Here is a 15,675-nt window from a genome sequence, read left to right as displayed (position 1 = left end):
GGGTGTGGGTTCGACCCCTGGTCTGGGAACTAAGATCCCACATACCACGCAGTGCGGCCAAGGAAAAAATTTTTTTAATAAAAGTAAAAATAAAAGAGCTCAGTAAATTATAAGTCATTAATATATTATCTAAACAGAGAAAACTGAAAGTTTTATTTTTTTCTTCCAGTTTTATTGTGATATAATTGACATAATGGCACTGTATAAGTTTAAGGCGTACAGCATAATGATTTGATTTACATACATCATGAAGTGATTATCACAATAAGTTCAGTGAACATTCATCATCTCATACAGATACAAAATTAAAGAAATAGAAAAAATATTTTTCCTTGTGATGAGAACTCTTAGGATTGACTCTCTTAACAACTTGCATATATAACACACAGCAGTGTTCATTATATTAATCATGTTGTACATTATATCCTTAGTACTTACTTATAACTGGAAGTTTGTAACTTTTGACTGCCTTCATCCAATCCTCCCTGCACCCTGCTGCCACCTCCCACACCCCCACCCCCGTCTCTGGTAACCACAAATCTGATCTCTTTTTCTATGAGTTTGTTGGTTTTTGAAGTTTAATTGCGACAACATTGATGGACCTAGAGGGTATTATGCTAAATGAAATAAGTCAGATAAAGACAAGTACTACATGATATCGCTTATATGTGGAATCTAAAAACTATTACAAATGAACAAACATAACAAAACTTATGTTACATTTTAAAAAATGCAAACCAGCATATCAAGTAGACTTGTAGCAACCAATGCCATATAAATTCTTACTGCTGGCTTCTTCTGAAGACATGTGAATAAGAAGTCATGAACATAGTTTATTGTAAGTTAATACTTTTCATACCTGGCATAACAAATCACTTCCACATGTTGAATGGTTTTGTCCTTCCTGCTAAGAGCAATAGCTTCTTCATTTTCAAGGATCTTCTCTTGCCACAGTGTGCATTCATTTACAATATCACTGTTTTCCTAAACAATATACAGATAAGAAATTGTAATTAAATTGGGTACTCTGAACCTCTACTTTTCTGAGAAAATTTATACCTTTCTAAATTCACGCTTTTCCTCTCATCCCATCAAAATGCACATATTACTTATTAATAATAAAGTTTTACATTTTGTTGTTAAAATAGCAGGCCCAAAATTACTTCATTCTGCTTACTTTCAGATTTTTGAAGGTTGGTCACTAGCCGTGTCAAATTTTGATTATATGTAAAAGTATTTTTGAAAAGTACTCAGCCCAATATAACTAAGGACTTTATAATAATCGACCTGAATATTTTATATTTAGAAATACAATAAAAACAAGAACGTATAACAAAGTATATAAACTCTCACTAAGGATTGAAAGTGGCCCTTTAAGTTTTTCAATAATTCCTAATTATATTTTATGGAGAAAGTTACATGATACAATATTTGAATACAGGGGATTTTTGAAGATGTCAAGATATACATTTTCCAAAGGCCAAGGATCAATTTTTAATCTGTTTAAAATTTTAATCCATTTGTTACACATCTCTCAGAGAGAAAAATGTTTTAATGTATTATATATAGTCAACAAACTAGTAGTGAAATATAACTACAGTAGCCTTTGTTTTAAGCAAATTCACCTCAGAAAATTTCTAAAGTTACAGATTTCATAAAGTAGGGCAATAATTATTTTTAAAAGGCTGCATTGTCCTGAATTTAATATTTTAAGCTGAAGAAAAGTAGTGGCAGATGGCTCTTATTATCAAGTGTAATTATTAGACAGCATTAAACATTCCAACGTAAATAGAAGAGGAGGTGAAGTACGGGAACTTTGAACATATAGACAGGGGTTAGCAGCCTGAAAAAAGAACTATGGACCAGGGACAAAGAGTGAAGGGAAAAAGGATATGGTGACAGAGTCAAGATGTTGGAGTAAAAGAAGCATTAAAATAAAAGAATCATCTACAAAAATATTTTGTTTTAATAAATCTAACCCATTACCAAAATTTATTTTTTAAAAATCCCTTCACTCACCAAAAATTTTCCATTCAGACAATTAGGGTATTTTTGTTGCTGTTGTTCTGAGAATCTAGACTAAATTTTTGCATGGAAGTATTGAATATGCCTCAACGTGAGGCGATCCTCACACACACTTCCCAAGGATAAGGTTCAAAAAAGGGTTTCTGATCAACATAAAATATTTGAGGCATATTCACATGAAATATTTGAGGCATATTCATTTAAACAGTTAAATGAATCTATTTATAACATTTATTTTCTTGATTTATACATAGTTTGAGTTATTACATGAAATGTTACTTTACAAATATTGCTTGTTTCTCCACACTCTCATTTCATACAATAATAAGATTCAAACTGAATCGTCAGTGTACCTTCAATGTCAATGTTTTTGTCATCACTACACTATTTGAGTCATATATACCATTAAATCAATCAAGAAAACTAAAATGCTTAGCTTGGTACATGGTAAGTGCTTAGTTAAGTCTTAGCTGTATCATTCTTAGTTAACTGAATACAATTTTCTAGAGTCTATCATCCTCCTTTCCCAAATGTCTGAACCCTTTTGAAATACAGCAGTTTCTGGTTCTATGTATGATGTTCTCAGGAGGAATTCCATTTCAAGCCACATGCACCATTTACATAAAATTAGGACAGTTTTTTTAATGCCTCATAAAAACTGGTAAACTGCATGACAATCAACTCCCCGTGTTAAACGTACACTGTAAATGATCTCTAAAAACTTCTTTACAATGATATCCAACAGTTGTAGTAGTGAGATCCTACCCTTAGGGAAAAAAAATTACTAAATTTATAGTTTATTTCCTTGCATTTTGTTTTTCTGTCAGGTATGATTCTGTCAGGTGACTTCTATAAATATGTAAAACCACCAATGACTGAGATCATTTCAAATTAATGTATCTTCCCCAAACACTAGGTTTTTTTCCAAAACATACTAACTGAAAGAACAACTAGTAATATGTGAGATTTTATAAGGACTGAAATATTTTTTCTGAAAGACTGGGAGAAAAAAAATCTTGCGTGATATTTGGGCGTACAGAGTAATTAGCAAATGGTATGAAACATATATGATTTATTATTCAGCCAACGTTATCTGTTTATACTTAAAAAGTGAAATCTATATTTTAGAGGTATCGGAAAAATATTAGCTGAAAAGGTGGCTGCACAGTTTTTGTTAAATAAGTAAATAAAAATAAGTTATCAATCCTATATTACAGATGAAACTCCGTGTCTTCTTCAATGAAGGGTTGTTATGTGATACAAAATATAACCTAGTAGATTAAAAAATCAGATAAGAACTTTACCTGGTGTTCCTTTAGCCAGGACAACAGTCCTGAAAAGCTAAAACTGGCCCAGTTTCCTCCATAGTAGCTTCTTCTGTAACAATAAAAAATAAGAGTAAAGAAAAGGGTATAAAAAAATCAAGTCACTGATCTTCATCCCATGTCATTTTCAACATTGCTACCCCAGAGTTCAAAAGCACACATAATAGGGATGCTGAGATTAGAGGAGACAGTAGAACAAAATAAATAGAAGTGGGTCTTTCAGATCTCAAAGTCAACTTTTCATTGTATAAGGAGTTAAAAGATCACTTTGGCCCCCTTAGAGCTTTTAGCACTGATCAAGTGCCACTGGATCATGTGATTATGAACATCCTGATATGGTCACTGAGCAGTATATTTGTTTTAACATAAACAAATCTCACTCCTGGGTTAATAAAAATGGCTGGGAAGAAAATCTTGGTAGATCTCAAAGAAAGCCACTGGAAAAAACTGTTAAGTTTTCCACAAGCAGTAAATATCCACTGCTAGCACCACCACCAAACTCATCTCTCATGCCTAAATAAATAAATAAATTTTGTATATATACATATATAATTGGCTACCCAAGATCTACTGGAAGGCCCTGTGCCATTCTAAGCCTTCAGGGCCACAAATAAAAGTAGATCCTGGGACACAGTCATTCACTTCAAGATTTCTGTGGTAAGTATAACAACAACAGTATTTCCACTGGTAACTGGGTAAACTATTCTTCACTCCACAGTCCTGTGAAGATCACTCCATTTTAGAGAACCCAGAGGTCTCCCAGCTAGGATCAGGTAAACCTTGTAGACACTGGACTTCTGATTAACTTCTGTAAGTAGCAGACTTTTGGCAACCAGAACTCTCAGTACTACATACTGGGCTTCCCAATCCTTGCAAAACTCATCACGTTATACTGATTCTTTGTATGATGAGCCCCAAAGTACACTCAAACCCACCTACAATATCCACTCTAGTTCTGAGAGATTCTTGGTTTTGTTTACATTTTTGCTTCTCTGTATCCTTCTCTAATGAAATAAAAATCTATAAAAGGTCTCCTTGAAACAAAAACTGAAACCTTTAAGATGATATCTAAAATTACTCATCCATAATGCTACTGGATATCTTCTAAAAATTCTGATAGATTTCTCCTCAATCAACTCTTGATTGGTCTCAAGAAGAGTCAGTTTTCAGGCTCAAATATTTTACCCAAAATCACTGCTTGCTCTAACAGAGAAAATGGTTAAACTGAACACCTGTGCAGGTAGGTCTATTAATACAGATCACTACTTTACTTATAATCTGATAGTTCTCTTGGGGATGATGCAAATCCCTACACTGTCCAGATCTCTAGAGAGCTTTAAAATTTAGGCAAAATTTCAGCTATACTAACAATTCTAGGTGTTGGAATCAAGGAAGCCTAGAAGCTATGATCCCTTGGATCAGAGACAACAGTGGAAGGAGAAGGTGGGCAATAGCCAGTATAGAGAAGAATGAGGGAAAAGAGAGGGATGTTAGAGTTTTCCCATAGCAAATTTATACTCTCCTCTCCCTTGCCTGAGAATAATACACTTCTGCCATCCCTTCCCATCCTCTAAATATATCACTTAACAAAACTATAAAATATCCTGAGTGTTGAAAAAAATAACCCTGAAGCAGTGATAAAAACCACTGTCTTTACATTTTTTGCTGAGATATTTAGATTTCTTTTAAGCCACCATAAGGTCCTAAGTGAGAAGGTCTGACCACTGGGTGAAAGCTTCAAGACCTAAGTAAAAATTTTTAATGGCTACATCAATTTATAAGTAGTAAATATATATCAGAAATCTGACAATCAGGGTAGACAAAGACTTCTCAGACAGGACACAGAAAGCAATAAAAACTATTGATAAATTAGAATTCATCAAAATGAAAAACTTTTCCACAAAATACGTCATTTCAGAAAATGAATGGGCTAGGCACAAAGTAGGAGAAATATTCACAAAACATATCTGACAAAGGACTGGTATCCAGGATATAAAGAACTCTTTCAATTTAAAAATAAGACAAATATGCAAATTTTAAAGCGGGTAAAGGGTTTGAACAGACATTTCACAAAGGAAGATAGATGTGGTTAATGAACATATGAAAAGGTGCTCAACATCATTAGTCATTGGGTAAATACACATTAAAATAAGCATTAAAAATGAACATGAGATACTGCTACACATACACCAGAATAGGTAAAATTAAAAAGACTTACAAGACCAGGTGTTGGTGTGGATGGCCAGAATGCTCACACATTTTGGTGGGAGTAAAAAATGGTACAAATACTTTGGAAAACTGTCAGGCAGTTTCTTAGCAAACTAAACATATACCAACCTATGACCCAGTAATTCCATTCCCAGGTATTTACACACAAGGAAAGCATATGTTCACAAAAGAGCTGTACAAGTTTTTTCATAGCATCTTTATTCGTCAATAGCTCCAGACTGGTAACAATTCAAATATCCATCAATAGGAGACTAGATAAATAAGCTGTGGTATATCCATATGATAGACACTATTCACTAATGAAAAGGAACAAACTACTGATACAAATATAACAACGTCAATGAATTTCAAAATACGTTATGCTAAGTGAAAGAAGCTTTGCCCCAAAAGAGTGCATTCTCCATGATTCCTTTTATATGAAGCTCTGGAACAAGCTAAATTAATTGATCTGTGGTGAAAAACATCCTAAGAGTGGTTGCCTTTGAGGGTGGGAGTAAGGGCAGGAATTGACTTTGAAGGGGCGTGAGGGAACTTTCTGGAGCAATGGCAATGTTCTTTATCGTGATAAGGTTCTTAGTTACACAAGTGTATGCGTTTGCTAAAACTTATTAAATGGTACACTTAAGATCTGTGCATTTTCTTGCAATTTTATCTCAAAAAAAAGAACCATGAATAACTAGTTAATGATACACATGCTGAAGTGTTCCAGACTGAAGGTACTGGCCTTGTACAACTTACTCTGAAATGCATAAAACAGTAAGATGGAATGATAGATGGATAGAAAAATCAATAAATGGATAATTATATAATAAAGCAAATACAGCAAAATGTTAGTGGTAGAATCTAGGTAGGGGAAACATAGCTGTTCACAGTGCAATTTTCTCAACTTTTCTGTGTATGTCTGAAAATTATCATAATAAAATTTTAGAAAAACAAAAGTAATCTAACATGAGTTTTCAAACACTGACCACAATGTGCCAATTTCCAAGATAGTTTCTGCTATTATTAAAAGTCTTAAAAAGCTCTAAGAAGGGCCATCTTGCTGTTTCTTTCCATTATTAAATGACCTGAGGTCAGTTCATGGTCAAATTCTATTTTTCTCCCCTATACTTGGTCATATGGTTTTTGACAGAGCTAATTGGTTCTAGTATTTTTCCATGCAGCTCCTATTTTCAACTTTTCCTGTTGATGTGCTCTTAACATCAGCATCTGGTGATCTCATCCAATTATGTATGTAAAAGGTGAAACATGGTTTTCATTACTGTGGTCTTTCTGACAAAAGAGGGTACATAATTATTAATAAACGCACTATAAAACCAAAGCAGATTTTGACTAAATTTATTTTGGTATTTGCATGGTTCTAAATATTGTTTACAATACCCTAAAGAGAAAGCCAAAGAATTTAGGTAACAAAATCACGACAAAAAGAAAAATAAAAAATCAATACAAGATTGTAATATGCTCTCTAGAACATTATTGCAATAGAAATAGTAATAATTAAAGCCCACCAAATATTTTCTTAAATTTTATCTTTAAAGATATAGCTTCAGAATTCTGACATTCAAATTCAATTATAAAATACTATTTCTACAGTCTTTAAAACTGTTTCTGTAATGAATAACAAGGCTAAGTTACTGGTTTTGTTTTTAAAACCATAGATACGATTTATTTTAAGGACAAAGTGAGAACTTCCTGACTGAGGAAAAAGGGGAATGGAATATTTTCTGCCAATTTTGTGTCACATCTGTCTCTGTACATCAAGTAAAGGAAAAAGTAGTTTATGATGAAGGATGACGTTTATCTCTATTGCCAGGAACACTATTTTATATGATGAAAAAGACTTCCTTAAAACCAGAGTCTCTCTGTGAAACTAGAGAGTGAGTATTCACAGTATTTAAACAGCAAACATAAAACTATTATCTAAAGCCCTCTCAAGTTTCATGATGGAAAAGTGACCTCTAATTTTTAGCTGGAACAGTAAAAATCACAAACGGACATTTTTTATTTTCAAAGGCAGAAAAGCCCAATTATCACAATACTGAGGTACAGCTTTGCATTGTGTGAAATACTGACTTTACCATTGTAGAAAACATGGTTTTAATCTTTCTAAAATTTCATAAAGCTTACTCAAAGTACCACCTACGTTTTTCCAGACACACAAAGGAAATGAGTTACACAACTGTCTTCATTAACACCAACCAGTAAGACAGAAAAAATAGTATTAAAAGAGTAACGAGATTTCTCGTCGTTTACAGTGTTTAATATTAAAGCAACATCACTTTGCTTAATGTCTACTAACAGAAAAGAAATACATTACAGGTAGACATAAAGAAAGTTGAGCTGTAAGAGAAGGCAGAGGATGAAACCTATTAATTAGAGCCTATTAATTAAATCCTAATAATGTTCTTTTCTATTGTGCATCATAATTACAAATCAGTATTGAATATTTAGCAACAGCCATAGTTACATGATGCTAAACTACATCCTGTATTGGGAAATGGCTTCTGTAAACAAGGACAAGAACATTGACAAAAGATAGAGCTACTGACATTCAGGCACATTCATCTGGGAACCATTTTAATTATTAGGAAACTGAGGAGTTGAAAATGTTTTCAGGAAGGTAGCAGATGGAGGGCAAGCCTGCTCAACAGAAAAGAGAAGCAGCTTAGCCTAAACTCTAGATGCCTGTATTCTATATTCACTGCTCCTAAATTCCTTTTCCTAGGATAGCAGTAATACCATCTTCCACTGACAGCATCTTTCATTTTCAAAATTGTTTTCACAACTATTTTCTCATGGATTCTTCCAACAATCTTGTGAGGCAGATAAGGGTGTTATTTTACAGATGAAGACACTGAAAACGGTCTATGTAGAGATTAAGTCATTTCAGGGCCACACAGCTACAACTGGCAGGACTGCCACTGAAACTTAGCTTTCCAAACCCTAATCCTGTCCACTGCAACAAACAATCCCAAACATCTAAGCTGGCTAGCAACATTTAGACCATAGGATACTATAATGGTCGCTGTGGTTTAATGAAGCCAAACACTTAGATATCAAACAGCACCTGGACCCAATTACTAAATTCACCTTTACCAAACTGTATCCCATCAATAACATGGGCTGTTAACAGGGATTCCAAGAAAAAAGTTTCAATGACAAAATAAATTTGGAACATGCTACATTTAAAAGAGTAAAACCACCAGAAAATGGTTTATTTATGGCAGACCTTCTCAGCACCATTAAGTATCTTAATGTCTGTTCTCTCCAAGAAGGAATACATTCAGTTAACCAATGAGCATTTTTTTTCTTGAAACAGCATTTGGTTCAACAGCGTATTTTGAGAAATGCTGGCTTAATTCATGTTAAGGGGAAGAAGAAAAATAGGTACTATATATGTTGAGCTTGTCATTTTCCATTCACTATCTCATTTAATCTTGACAAGAATCCTGAGAGATCAGTGCTATAATTATCCCCATTTTAAAATTAGAAGGAAAAAGAAAAAGACCAACCATGAAGTTGAGTATCTTGTTTTAACTCACTCAGCTAGGAAATGGCAGAGCCGGCCCTTAATTAAGCCCAGGGCATATCAGGCCCCCAAGCCTATGCTCTTTCCACTATATAAAACACTGCCTGCTATAATAAACAGGATTGGAATACTTAAAATTATAAACATAAGCACATAATACAAATCTTGGAATCTGACTTACTGTAAGTAAAGGCGATGGGATCTATTGATATTTACAGACATTAGATGGGATGAAGTCTAATTTTTGTTTTGTTTCTCCAACTCATCTGGATAATGAAAATGGAATAATAACTTCATGAATACATCTACTCTAATGCCAAACCTGGAGGGACTATTCATTTCTAGGACCTAAAATACAATCAATTTTATTACATATCTCATATTTAATGTGCACAAATATCTTTATGTATATGATAGGAGTAGGAAAATAATAGTGTGGCATGTCTACTTGTATCAATTTGCCAGCTATACACCATGCACACTGAAAGAGGCTCTATTCTATTTAAATTTGGTTGTAGTATTACAAAGAACCATGACGTGTTTCTGTCTTCCTTGTTGACAAATAACAGAACAGCTCAGGGAATATAATAGACTTACCCCCTACACAAATTCTCGTTTACTAAAAGCTCCATATACTTGATACACAAGAAAGTCAAGCTCCTTTCACCATACCCTCATTCTAAGATCAAGGAAGGTCAGCCTCCTTGGTAGAGTATGCAGATGCAGTTCTAATGTTAGAGAGGAAGACCAAGCCCTTACTTGGCTTTTAGAGTCCTATAAAGCTATAGGAAACTGCTTTGGCAATTAAATCAGTCTGCCAGAACGAAATGGCAGGCTGTGTTCCCAGTCATTAGGGCTGGAGAAGAGACCTTCCTATGTTTAGAGTTATTAGTCATTCCACACTAGTCCACCCATTCAAATCCATTTTTAGACAACCAAGCCAGGTAGACGAGTGGGTAATGTACAAAGGCTGCCCTCAATTCTTGTCTTCCTCTATGATCTCATCTATTCCAACTGACTCAATCATCACTTCTCTATCAATGACTCACAAATTGCCATCTCCAATCTGGGCCCTCTGGGGAGAGCTCCAGACTCATAGCTATTGACATTTCTGTACTGAAAATACATATCATGAGTCATTAGCTTACTGGACATCACCCTCCACTAAATATCCCAGATTAATTTTAATCTCTACAGGTCCAAAAGGCAAATTTATTAACTGTCCCCCACCCAAAATTTGGTTTTCCTCCTGATTTCCCCATTTCAATAAATGCCAACACGATTCTCACAGCTGCCAATGCTAGAAAATCTTGAACTCACTCATCATCCCTTCCTCATTTGTCAATTCTAGTTAATTTCTCAAACCCTTTCTATCTTTGGATCCTTACAACTGCTGCCTTATTTCAGGCCCTCTCTCTTATCCCATTTTTTTCATTAGCCTCCTCAAAGGTTTCCCTGCCTCTAGTTGCTTCCCTTCCAACCCAACCTTCACATTACTGCCATCAGGTCTTGGCAGACCACATTATGTCATTCCCTGGCATAAAGATGTTTAATGGTTTACTAATGCCTCTAGAGTAGAGTCCAAAATCCTTGGCATCGCTCTAAGAACCTTCAAAACTTACTTCCAACTTACTGTCCAGCTTTATCTCTAGACGTCACTCTTCTCTGCCATGCATCCAATACATTAGCCACAACCACACAGTTAACACTGCCTGAGTGAGTCAAGCGCCTGCATGTCTCTCTGCTTTTATTAATGCTATATCCTATACCCAAGGTTATTCCATCACAAAACTAATGGTGGAACTAGTCAAACCAGTCGGAACTACTCAAATCCAGTATCATTTTCTCTGTGAAGCCTTCAGCTCTCCAATATATAAATAAAACTGATCTTTGTGCTTCTAGAGCTCTGCACATACTTCTGTAAGAGCTGTCATACTGTCTTTTTTTTTTTTGGTGGTACGCAGGCCTCTCAACGCTGCGCCCCCCCCGCCCCATGCCACCCACGCTGCGGAGCACAGGCTCCGGACGCACAGGCCCAGCGGCCATGGCCCACAGGCCCAGCCGCTCCGCGGAACGTGGGATCCTCCTGGACCGGGGCACGAACCCACGTCCCCTACATCAGCAGGTGGACTCTCAACCACTGCGCCACCAGGGAAGCCCCATACTGTCTTTTTTAATGTGAAAAAAGAAATTCACGTGTATTTACAGGTATAACAATTCATGCATTGATAAAGAGGTAGTAATATGATTGCTTTACTGTAGCACAGTATAACCGATAAGATTGCTTCATGGTAGCCTAGCCTATACACTAATGAATGAATCATTATACAATTTTTATCTGTCATATTGTCTTGTAATTAGACTGCATGAGTGTTTCCTCTGACTAGACCAGGAGAAACTTAAGGGCAATAACAGCAGTTTGGTCATCTTGGAACCCTTAATGCATGGTCATAATTGTTAACTAAGAGGAGTAAATGCATTGCTATTAATCAAGGCTTCAGGATCATATGGACCTGGGTTCAAACCCCAGCTGTGCCTCTTACTAGCTGTGTGACCTCAGTCAATAACCTTATAGTTACTCTTTAAAAGCCTCAATTTCTTTATCTTAAAAATAGGAATGAAAGCACTTAAAGCAGTGCCTAGCCCATAGTAAGTTATCATCCTCCCCCACCCTCTATGCCAAGTGTAGACACAGGAGAACACGCCTACAGGAGTCTCCAGTGCCCTTTTCATTGGCAATTACCAGAGTCCAGTGCCAGCCAGGCATAGCTAGGTTCACTGACAACCCTGAGAAGGAAGGAGAGAGACAAGAATGGGGACTGCTGAGAGAACCACAGAACTGACAAGTCAAAGGATTGAAGATTGCTGAACCCCTCTCCCTTCTTCCCTATCCTCTACTTCATAGTCACAGCTCCTAAAATTTACCCTTGCTTTGCCATGGAAAGGCAAATCAAACTCCAGTTTCATTAATGGGGAAAAAAGGAGAAATTAGAGTGATAAGAAAAAGCTTTAAGCTTTATTGCTGTCGATCACTCTGCTTCCAGCTGTCAAGCTGATTAATAGTCTTCAAAGCTCCAAGGAGCTGGTAAGAACAGTTGCCATTTCAAAGTAAAAACAAAACCCACAAAACCCTCCTTTTCAAAGGAGAAGGAGGGTGAATGATAAAGAAATTGCTCAAGAGGAAGAAGGTGGTGGGGGGAGAGGTAGTGCAAAAATACATACGTACATTCAATTATCTTTGCCTGTAGTTTTCTGGTCTATGTGAAAGCTATCCTCATTCAAGCGCACTGAATAAAACAAGTCAAAGTTAGTCACATCTAGAGAGATGCTGATATATCATGATTTCTGCAAAGAGCTATCTCAATCAATCTAGCTTCTGTTTGAGCTCTATAGGAAAAAAAAATCCTCCTTATGCAAGAATTGTCATTTGCAAATGAAGCTCCTGTCATACAGATTTCAGTGACCTAAAGATAAAATGACATTTGTCTCAAAACCATAAAAATTCACGAATTGCTTCCAAGGATTTTTTTTTCCACACTGCCCTCCAAAATAAAGACTGAACATATTCCCAGTGATTCCAAAGTAAAAGCCTTTTAGTGAACCTGGTACATATGACTGTCAGACCTTGCTGGCCACACCTCAATTTTTTACATGTATCCCACTGGTCCCTCACAGGGACTCTTCAAGGTAGGTGGTACGCTACGCCAATTTTACAGTTGAAGAAAACAACATAAGTCACATAACTAATCAGTGACAGAGTAACAGCCTGAATTGGGTCTCTTGATCATCAAACCCAGGATTTGTTTGTCTTCCAACCCTACAGCTTATCTTAGTGAAAGAGCATAGGCTTTGCAGTCTAATGGACCTGGCTTTAAATCCTGGTTCGTCCCCTTAATAGAAATGTGACATTGGACAAGTTATTTCAATTCTCTGAGTTTGTTTCCTCATCTGCAGAAGGAGAGAATTTATACTTCTTTTAGAGAAATGTAATAAAAATTAAATAGCTTAATATTTGTAAAGTACCTAACACAGTACTGAGCAAATATTCAGTAAATGGTAGCTATTATTATTACATCACGTTGTTTGTAACAGCATATACCATCCTGAATACTAGATTACGTTAAGCAACTGAAAACTACTTTCATTCATAAATTAGTGCCACAGACCTCATGAAATGTCTTTAACATGGGGGAAGAGAGAGGGAAAAGCTAGGGTAACGCTTGCTTCTTTGATACATTTTTCTCATCCTTACAGGAGACACAGTGAGGTTTTCTTTCTTTCATCTAGGTAATAGAAGGTAAAATAATTTTTTTTCTTCTAAGTGAGGTTACATTTCTTTTACTTCCCTATCCCTTTATGGTAGTCTTAAATCTAAAACCTTTCACATACTTATCTTTGAGCTACCTTATTGACATATGTGCAAGTATTCCAGTATAAGAGAAACAGCCATGTTGTTTTATTTTTGCATTAAAAAAAACATAAACAGACCTGAATTTTCACAAACTAAAACCACTAAAAAGAAACTTCACAATAGGATTAGCTGTTGAATCAGTACTGGTTCCTTTTATTAGGAGCCAATAATCATTGAACATCTGAACAGATTATTTTTGTTCTTTCACTGCAGAAGCAAGGCATCAGACCTAAATTTTTCCCACAATTCCACATATTAATTTCCAGGGCAGAAAAAACATCATAGAATTCATTTAACACACAACTGCAGATGCAATTTCTGAGGTGACTCAATGAGGTAGAGTTCTATTAAGCCACACACACAAAAATGCCTCTAATAAGAAATCACTTTAACTCTTTCTATAAAAGGAAAATGATGCTAGTTCTCAAAGATCCTTATAGTCCCATATCCATGGTGAGAAGTCAATAAGAAGTTATTGTAACCACTCCCATTCAAGCCACCCTCCTACCACCAAATCTAAATAATGCCCCCATTACTCTCTTAGAGCACTACCCTTTTTTCCTTCATAAGCACAATTTATAATATAAAATTTAAGCATGTTTAATGTCTGTTTCCCCCTACTAGGGTCCAAGGTCATCATGAGGGCAGGAGTCATGATCTGTTTTGTTGTTCACCTCTCAATACTTGGGGACTAGCAATACCCATAATCTCATCCGGTTTTACAACTGGTTTCTAATCATAATGTATACATTTCTTGAGAAGTGACAATTCTTGGCAAATTTTAGTGTCTCCCACCTCAGTGCCAAAACATAAAGATGAAAAATGATACAGAGGAAAAGGGGATGTCAAAATAATGTCAAGTCAATGGTGAAGAAACAGTGAACCCAGAAAGTGTCTTTTGAAATCGTGGTCAGCCATAGCTCTACAACTCTCAAGAAACTTACAGGGATGAATTTTCCTAATACAATCCTATATGATCTCATCTAGTTTTGATCAACTATTTATCGGTGTAAAAATTGTTTTTTAATTGTTTTTTCCACTATTAGTACCATAACATAATATTACTAAATAATATCCTTAAATGTGAAAATAATGTGCAAACAGACACGATGATGAGACACTATTATGGCATATTTTCACCTCATCAATTCAATTCATTTTATCCTTTCACTCATGCATTCATCCATTCTCATAAAACTACCTTTAATTCCACCAGATACAATACACCACACCAACAGTGGTCTCTCGGGAGTGGTATGTGGGCAGAATGACATGTATATTTTTATGTATATGTGCATGTAATATACAGACATATACATTGCTTAAATCTTTATGACAAACATATGTATATTTTTATGATTAAAGGCAAAAAGTTTTTTCAAACAAACAAAAACAGAAAACAAACCAGAGACAAAATAATTGTTTACTTCTCTTTATCACAATTCTTAAATAATTCTTAACTAGACACAGTTGCTAAATAGAAAACAAAAATTTCGTTTGTCAGACCAAAGAGAAATCTAGCCCAGAAACTGATAGACATGTAATGGTGACATCAGTTCCTAACCCCACAAGATAATACTATTTAGATTAATATCCTTCTTTGGTCAAACTATTAAAGTATAACAATGTTTTCAACTTTCAGAAATAATAATATGGTTATTACATAAGACTAAAACATCAACAGCTGTATCTGTGACATTCATTTGGGTTGACATCATAAATCCACTAAATACTTAACAGAATCGGATGTAAAGACTTCAAACACTGAATACTCGTTTTTAAAAAAGACTCTAAGAAACCATGAATTTGGACTAATTCAGTGAGGTAACATCATGATTTTCAATTTATTTAGTTTATGTTCTCTTTGTCTGAAGCAGTTACAGTAGAAAGTAAAGACTTACAGGAAACAAAATAAAGCTAAACAATGACATATATGATTAGAAGAAAAGACTGATTGAGGATGTGCAGATGAACAATTATTGGTAGAAGCAGATTCTGTTCAAGTGTAAACTTTTGGTCCTGTTGCACCTCCCTCCAGCAACTTCAAGATTAAAGTAAATGCCAATCTCTACATTCTGAATTGCTAATTGCTTTTCTAAATCACAGCACCTATTCTCGAACTTTCACATGTCAACAGCTCATTAATATCTACTGTA

The 15,675-nt window shown here is 35.3% G+C and overlaps 1 protein-coding gene across 3 annotated transcripts in view; it reads right to left on the bottom strand.

Annotated features, from left to right (window-relative positions):
- CHM (CHM Rab escort protein) overlaps window positions 1-15,675 on the bottom strand; it is a 201,503-nt gene that overhangs the window by 154,696 nt on the left and 31,132 nt on the right. For all 3 annotated transcript variants that reach the window (XM_081222066.1, XM_081222067.1, XM_081222068.1), the window contains exons 3-4: window positions 3,330-3,402; window positions 860-984 (exon numbers count right to left, since the gene is read on the bottom strand). In XM_081222066.1, coding sequence (XP_081078192.1) covers window positions 860-984; window positions 3,330-3,402 — 198 coding nt within the window. The remainder of the gene's footprint in view (window positions 1-859; window positions 985-3,329; window positions 3,403-15,675) is intronic.

This window comes from Mesoplodon bidens (genome assembly GCF_964165515.1).
Source record: "Mesoplodon bidens genome assembly, chromosome: X".
Taxonomy (NCBI): Eukaryota; Metazoa; Chordata; class Mammalia; order Artiodactyla; family Ziphiidae; genus Mesoplodon; species Mesoplodon bidens.
Note: the sequence above shows the minus strand (reverse complement) of the source record. Positions and strands in the feature narration are given on the sequence as shown.